The sequence below is a fragment of the Alligator sinensis genome, unplaced genomic scaffold, assembly GCF_000455745.1.
Source record: "Alligator sinensis unplaced genomic scaffold, ASM45574v1 scaffold234_1, whole genome shotgun sequence".
In the NCBI taxonomy this organism is placed as follows: domain Eukaryota; kingdom Metazoa; phylum Chordata; order Crocodylia; family Alligatoridae; genus Alligator; species Alligator sinensis.
The window spans coordinates 683404-692019 of NW_005842334.1; the positions used below are offsets into that span (position 1 = coordinate 683404).

The 8616-nt window shown below is 38.8% G+C and overlaps 1 protein-coding gene across 1 annotated transcript in view; it reads right to left on the reverse strand.

The window, feature by feature from the left end:
• Positions 1-3513: 3513 nt before the first annotated feature.
• The window catches only part of ARL5B (ADP ribosylation factor like GTPase 5B), a 16042-nt gene continuing 10939 nt past the window's right edge, over positions 3514-8616 (reverse strand). Inside the window, exons 4-6 of the mRNA XM_006028665.3 lie at positions 7364-7447; positions 5661-5812; positions 3514-4185 (exon numbers count right to left, since the gene is read on the reverse strand). Of these exons, the coding sequence (XP_006028727.1) occupies positions 4137-4185; positions 5661-5812; positions 7364-7447 (285 nt within the window). The 3' untranslated portion in view covers positions 3514-4136. The remainder of the gene's footprint in view (positions 4186-5660; positions 5813-7363; positions 7448-8616) is intronic.

The window sequence follows — 8616 nt, forward strand, 5'->3', positions numbered from 1 at the left end:
TAAAAGTGATGGAAGTAGTGAGTGGGTTTCCGTGGGGGGGGGGGGGGGGGCACTGAGGAGGGAGAGGCAAGGACATAACAGGGCAGTGAGAGGCTAAATGTTTTCCCTTGCTGCCTCTATGTTCATCATTCATTACTAAATGAATGATGTATAAACAATAACTATGGAAGAGAGGAGTATTTATGTCATTTTATTTTTCTGATACAGATTATTTATTCTTGCAATATTTAAGAGAAACAGTTTTAATGGTGGACAATTAAAAAAAATATTAGGGGATAGATTGAATAAGAACTGCTATATAGTAAAAAGCTTGGAAAACACTCAGAATGGAGGCCAGTGTGTTAAGCAAGTGTTACCAGATTAGTTTCAATTTACATCTCAAGTAAAAAACTTAAAGTTTAATTTTAAATATGGAGCTGATTTCAGACCTATTATTGTGCACATGCATTTTACGTGAACACATTTACACCTGCTGGTAACGAAGCAGTATTAATGCATCTCTGAAAAAATCAGAGCAGTTATTTGTTAAATAATGTGTTTTGTTGTGGGAAAACTAAATATTATAGCATGCACCTAATGTATTCTGTTATAAAACACTGTACTTTACTCTTTACACAGATAATCCATTTTAGCTAAAATAAGAAGTATTAATGTAGCTCATATTCTCTCTTAAAATATTTGTAATTCTGTACTCCACTGAAAGGGTGATTAAGAACATTTTATAGATAATACATAACAAGTATTTTTAAACTGCAAAACATTAACACCAATATAGTAACCATAAACAAGTGAATTTACTAAATATTAGCATTATAAACAGCATGAATTGAAAACAGCTACAGTGTTCTAGAGCACCATATCAAAACAGATTGCAATTGAATTAAAAAGTTTTAATGGACTACTTTAGTAGTAAAGCCCTATGTGTGCGTTTTTTGTCAGACCAAGCTTTTCATTTCTAAACATTGAGGGTGCAAAGGCATATCATAAAGGCAAAATGAAAATTGTTCTAGAAAATGCAGCAGTTGCCAATTTTACAACATACTTTTTGTCAAGAAAGCTTTCTACTACTGTGTTCTCTACCAGAAGAGTTAATTTTAGCTTATAGTAGTGGTAAAAAGTCAGTTTTTAAAAACAAACAAACAAAACGCTTCATTTTTATGTTTCATTCCAAGTCTTCTACAAAGTCAATTTTTTTTTTTTTATTTAAAGTTATATGTAGACAGAGTCTGATTATATTTAGTGGTCAGATTATTAGAATTGTTAGTTTTGTGAAAAATATACTGGGCCTATATTATGTTTTTCCCCCCCCCTTGAATTAACATTGTTAAAAGAGTGCTACCAATCAGTCCTGTTCACAGGTATTTTGCTCTAGTGAACATATTCACTCTAGTTTTACTATAATTTACAAAGCTGCCAGGTGGATTGATTTAAAAATCAGTTTGATTTAAATCACTAGTTTTAATTAGGATTGGCAAGCCAGTCAAGTGACCAGCCAAATACATAAAATCCCTGTTATCCGGCAGGAGTGGGGAATGGTGAGGTACCAGTAAGCTAAAAGTGCAAATTACCTGAGGCACAGGGTTTCCAGCGAGACATGGCGCCGGGGCAAGAGGCGGGGAAGGGGGTGGTGGCAGCTGCAAAGTGGCATCAGCGCAGGGTGGTGGGTGATGGCGGCAGCTGCATGTGAGCTTCCTGCCCCTCCACATAGCAGGAAGCAAAGCAGCACGGTGCCATGTGCGTCCCACCGCTTTCAGTAGTACAGTGGGAGGCAAAGCGACATGATGTGGTGCCACGTACATCCTGCCGCTTTCGGTGCAGCGCAGCACTGAAATTCCAGTTAATACAGTATTCCGGTTGGTGAAGTACCAGATAACAGAGATTTTACTGTATGTCAATTGACTGCATATTTTTTCACCAGGCAAAGATTATAGCATTTTTACAAAAAACCTACTTTTTTTGTACTTTTCTTGACAGAAATATGATTTTTGTCACATTTATTAATGGAAAATTTGTGTTTTCTCAGTTTATTATTTGGACCTATTGGCAAGGTTTTTTAAACAATTTTTGATTGATACTTGACTGGTCAATTAACCAAACATTATCTGAACAGTCAAATACCCAACCCTAGTTGTAATTCATGATTCTTAATAATAATAATAATAATAATAAAATCACCAAGCAGGAAACCTTTATTTAAATAAACAACTGTAATTTTTTTTTTTTTTAAGGATTTTTCCTCCTAAAGAAAAGGTGATGTGCATTGGTTGGTGCAGCCATTAAAACATGTTGACTGGCAACCAAATATAGTTTTCACACCAGCTTGGCTCCTTTGGCTAACCAGAAAGTTACGAAGTATCTACACATTTTTTAAAACAAACCAACTCTATAGCTTAATATACACTTATTCAGATTCTTAGTTTTAACACTTGCTAAGGAATGGTGAATAACTGATTAAATTGCATTCAGATGAAAAACTCCTTAAATCATAAATTAAAGGTGTACAAAAAAGTTTTTATTAATCAAAACAAAAATCCCCTTAAAGCATGCTAGATTCATGACAGAGAAAAAAAGATTACTAAAACATGCTAGGCATTTAAAACTAATTTATTAAAAAGAAAACATTAACTGTTAGTGAATTAATAGATTTTTCTAGTTACTTTAGGCAAGATTTTTAGTGGTATTTAGGTGTCCACAACTGAAATAGGAACTTTTGAAAAATTCTACTGGCCTTAGGCATATTAGGCACCTAATTACCACTGAAAATGAATTTCAGTGGGAGTCAGCTACCTAGGGAAATCTTTCAGAAGTGCCTAAAAAAGTTGGGCAGTTATTTTCATCTTCAGGTGCCTAAATATGTATAAACACCTAACTCTACATCTTTCAAGTTAGATAATCTAATCCTTTTCTTGACTTGACTTGTGTTCATTACCTGAAAGAAGAATCTGTTTTGTTTTGTCTGGGCTGGAAGTCCTGCCCTGTCCTGTCCTACCTCATCCCATCCCTTTCCATTCTATCCCCTCCCCCACAAATCACTGGAATTTTTAATTACTGTAACTGGGGGAAAAATTCTAGCTAAATTGAAACAAAAATTAAGGCAAATAAATCTTTTCGGCACAACAGAAACGGAAAATACATCGGAAAAAATGTAAATATAGGCATTCTCTCCACTGCAAAGATGAAAAATAAAGGTATGAAGCATTACACTTATAAAGCTTGATTTGACCTTGAATGCATAGACTTTTACCCCAACTCTGTATACAAGTAAAGCAGGACCTTTTAATTGCTTAAAAAATTGAAGAGGGCTTTTTAGTGCAAATTATTTAAATTATTTTAATAGATTATGATAACCTTAGGCCTTAGAAGCTGACATGATTTTAAATTAAATTTTTTTTTTTAAAACAGAAAACTTTATTTGAATAAAAATTCAATTAAAATAAAATACATTAAAATTATTTTTACCAATTTTTATCCACCCTGAAAAGCTGTTTTCAGGTAAAAAAAAAAAAAACCCCATCACTATTTAGAAATATTTACTAGAAAAATGGAAATAAAGTAAAAGGGCAGGAATTTTTTTTTATGGAAGAAGTTATACATATAAAAAAAATCCCCAAATCAGCCATATAACCTTCAATGCTACAGAGCCTGTATTCACTCTTCAAATTCCTATATCCTGCACTGTGTTTTGAGATGGTCTTATCACCATTATCAATTGGACTATTGTTTGAGATCATTAAAAACTATGCTAGGGTAAGACCCATCTACTCACTAATTTTTCCACTGTTAGATAAACCACCTTTGGGCCTGTTAGTAAGTTACAAGAATTGTTTACATCATTACAAAGGGCAAGTATGAAACATTATCAATGACAAAACTTAATTTAAAAGTTGATCATTGAAAAATAACAATCAGAAGAATTTTGATGCTGAAATGCAGATTCACGTGTTCATCCAGTTGTGAATTAGCACATTTAAAAACGTTAAGAAAATACTTTGTGTTTCAGTTCAGCTGCACTTGATTCAAGTGCTGCCTGGAGATTTCCTTTATAAATTAAACCTGGTTGCTGCCTTAGCAGCTAAAAGTACCAGAAAAATGTACATGTTCACAAAATAAATAAAGCAGTCTTTTGTCAAAAAAAGTCATCTGACTCCAATACGGGAGGTTATCCATTCCAGACCCTGACATAACCTGAAAAGCAATGAGAGATGTTATTATGCTACTACTACTGTACTCCAAAACATTATAAATCTTAAACATTTACTTCTGTGCAATACATCTTTACAAAAGAGAATCCTGTTTCATCATTAATTCCAAGTACAAAGCCTGGATATATTTCTTTTAAAACTGTACTTGCACTAATCATCTGGATATATCTGGCATGCTGTTGACTGCAGCTGGACATTATTTCAGAGTTAAAACATGCATCTTATATATTTATTTTTTCCAGGGAAACAAAATTCAAGATAAATACTTACTTGAGTTTTTCCATTTGACAAGGCCAATGGCTTATCACCATGCTATACTGCAAACATCATTTTTCAAATGCTACATCATTATAACTAGGGATTCAGGTTTTCCGTTGGCCACAGAAAAATGTGGCAAAACCCAGATTTTCTCATTTTAAGATCAGTTGTGCCCCTTGTTGCTCCCAGGCTGGCAGGAAGGTGGTGTCTTGCCACAGGAGCGCCTCACCATGACAGCACGGGGCTCCCGGCGGCAGCACCGAGCTTTCCAGTCTGGTCCTGCTCTGCCTTGCTGTGCCTGGTCCCACCCACTCGGCTGTAAGGGCCCCTGGGAGAGGGCAGGGCAGGGAGCCCCAAGCCCACAGCAGCCAGCCCACATCCACCTCCCCCCCACCCCCCACCCATGGTCTCTACTCTGGCCCATGGGGCTGAGGGAGCTGGGCTCGCACTCTGCTCTGCTGCAGCAGTCACCATCTCCCGTGGGCAGTAGCTGCAGCTCACGCACTGCTGCAGGGGTACACGGGGCTGCAGACCCAGGTCCCTGACCCCATAGCCTTGGCAGCTGGGGGCCCCCTCTGGCAGGGCTGGGGGTGAAGAGTGAGGGGCACCAGCAGGGGAGGGGGGGAGCTCTGGGTAGGGAGCGAGGGGCAAATTGCATGGGCAGGGCACCAGCATATCAGGGCTGCTCAGCACCACAAAGCTGTGGCGGGGGGGGACGACGACGACAGCTGCAGCTGGACCTGCATCCTGGTGAGCAAAGGGGGTAGTCTTTGTTAAAAGAAAAACAAAAAGGATGAAAATCTACTGGAGATTTCCAGAAATATCAGAACATATAATGGCCTTATCCAAGAAAAAGTGTGTTTACTACTGACTCTTACAGTTACGCTAAAGGGCATGCTTCCATTTAGGATCAGATTCTTTATTCTACATTCAAATCAAAAGATGACCAAGTTTACAGAGAATTTAGGCAGGTACATCTTGAAAGGGTGATAGCAAGCAGAGAGGAAACAGGCCTGTATATGAAGCAAACCAGGATGTTTCATCCAAGGTACTGGAGGGTTCCAGAGGAGAAACACTATCGCAAAACACTACAAGCAAATTTTCTTCTGAAAACTCAGACTACTGGTGAGCAAGCTTCTGCCATCAGTAGTCCATATATTGCAAGTGGATGAACACATACAAACATTCCTGGATACCTACCCTTCTCCTGTAAGAGCACAGCAGGACTGTATGTGCCATGGATGATCCTTTATGGAGCTAAGGGTGAGGTATTTAGATATTTCAGCTGCTGTCATACAACCTTTCATGTCTTGCTTATTTGCAAAGATAAGAACTGAAGCCTTTCGCAAATCCTGCAAACAACACAGAAATATTTATAGCATTTAGGATGCTAATGTTATGATAAAGAACAAAAACGGTTATAGCGGCAGCTACATTTTCCAGACAATTGCATTCAAGTTATTTTACATTAAAATTATACAGTAACATTTAATTTTGAGTAGCTTATTAACATCATAACATGAATTAAAGTGGAAGACCAAATCCTGCCCCCCACCCCTTTTTTGGAGGTGATGAGTCATGTGACTCCTAATAAAGAATTGACAAGTAAAAAATATGGTATGATGCAGCTCAGTATACTGGATTACTAGTGAATGGACATTCTGAAATAAATGAGATATCAGAATGGAAGCTGTAACAAGCCATCATTTCACTGCATTCATTTTCAATTCCAAAAATTCTCTCAAATACAAAAACGAGAAGTTCATTTGCTAGTACAGGAAAAGAAGAAAATCTCTGCATCATAATTTGACAGAAGCGCATGATATCCTGCAAGAGTTACATCTTCTCTCTTAACAGAAGCTCCAGTTACCAGTGTTTTAGCAGTTACAGATGAACAGACTGTTGTTGAAACAAAAGTTTCAACTGTTGACTGAAACAATTTGAAGGGTAGAAGTGAGGAAGAGATCAAAATAAAATTTATAAAGACGAAATTATTAGGTTAACTTTAAGAAGGTGAATACAAAATCAAAAATATTTTAATAGTTATGGCAGTTGCTGCATCTGGGTACTTTAAGAAGGGAGGGGAGAAAAACCCCACCAAAAACCTGGAGGTGCTAATGCTACAAATACACAAACAGCCCTTACCTATGGGCAAGTGGTATTTGAATATTAGTCAGCATACTAAATCATATTAATTAAGACTACATGCATACATGTTAGCAATGCTAGGCATGCTGAAGTTATGAAGGAATGTTGCACACATGCATGAGGGGAAAAGTGAGACTTCTTGCCATCCGCTTGGCAAACTACTTACTTGACATTAGAGCAAAACTGACCTTAAGAACTGGTTCAATTCGTTACAAGGTACACTTTTTTTCCAAGTAAAAAGTTAGGAAAACTATTCCAGACTAACTTTTAAAATGAATTATTGGTACTGCATTAAACCCCTTTACTTCTGATACGTTCTTGTATCCCCTGCAAATGGTGAAATCCACAAATAAGGCTCTACATTCTTGAATGCAGTGCCCCCAGCAGCTTGGCGGCGGCCACGGCTCCGGCAGCGGAAGCCCAGTGGCAGCAAGCGTGGAGCTCAGCAGCAGCAAGCGCGGAGCTCCCGAGGAGCTCCTGTAAGCGTATAAAGTGCATTTAAAATGTGGGTTCAGCATTCATGAATATTTGAAACCATGAATAGCGAGGTTTTCCTGTATATGCTAAAATTTATCTACTTAAAAAGTTAATAAAAAGAGAAAAAAGAATGCCACACCCACAAAAAAACAAAAAAATGTAAAGCATGTTTATACTCTAGGTAGCCTTTATAGAGGAAAATGCTATATTCCTACAATAAAATGTGCCTTAGGAAGTTTACACGTCACATACATTAAAAAACTGGGATTCTAACGTACCTCATGGGCCAACATTCTGTAAAGTTCTTCTTTTGTGATAGAAAGCCGCTCTCTGTCAATGCTGTCAATAACAAGAATGATGAACTAGAGAAAACAAGAGTAAAAGCTTAACTCAGATGATCTTAAAATAAGTATGTTTCTTTGTAGGCCAAACTAAAAATAAATCTGCCGGAGAAGTGTTGGTAAGCAAGAGCTCTTCTATGCACAACAGAATCAGACTATCCAAACCCACTAATTGAACAGAATCTCTTAACCTAAAGACAAGGTACGTTATCCACAGGCATTTCACATGTAAATACAGTTCACACAAAAACTGCAGAGGTACAATTGTAGTTTTAGTCCCAAGACTGGTGTTATTGCAGGGCTAAGCTGCTTGCAATCTTCCACAAGGATATGCAAATTCCAGACTGCACATTTTCAGCAATTAATGCTGGAAGTTTGCCAGTGACAGTCTCATGTAAAAGTATTACAATTTCACAAACTAGTGATTTATTATATTTTTCTTCTATGAGACTAGAGTAAGATTCCCATTTTAGGCTTTCACTTTTCCCTGCCATTAGCAGAATTTAGGAATTCACTTTTCCCTGCCATTAGCAGAATTTAGAATTCCTTTCCTTACATGATAAAAAGTTGGTGTATGTTGGGGACCACAGCCACATATTTTTGCAGCACTTATGATCATGGACTTCTAGGCTAGGGACAGAAGATGCACATAAACTAGTTTAAGTGATCAGAAACCCGAACCCAGCAGCTACCGCTGCACCCCATACCCTATGCAACATCAGGGGCTGTACCCATACAACCAGCAGTGGCCAGGCCGAGCCTGTGGGGGCTGTCCTCCACTGCTTGGGAGGGGTGGGAGGGAGGACGAGGGGGACTAAGCTTCAGCCCTGTGGTTTCTACCCAGTGAGTGGAGCTTCGGCTCCAGCTCCCAGATGCCTTGGAAAGTGTCTGGGAGCTGCAGCCAGAGCTCCATGCGGTGGGCAGAAGCTGCTGGGCTGAAGCATCGTCCACCCCCCTGCCCACAGCAGCAGGGATGTGGGGGGCGGGAGGAAGTTACTTCAGCCCAGCTGCTTCAACCTGAGCTGGACTGAAGCGGCTGGGCTAAAGGAAGCTCCCCCACCCTGAACGGCGCTGCGTGGTGTGACAGGACCAGGATCCACACCTGGAGGTGAGGAAAAAAACAGCCCTGTCAGGCCAAGTCAAGCCTGCATCCCCTCACTTCCAGCAGCTACTCCCCCTTCCCTTCCTGC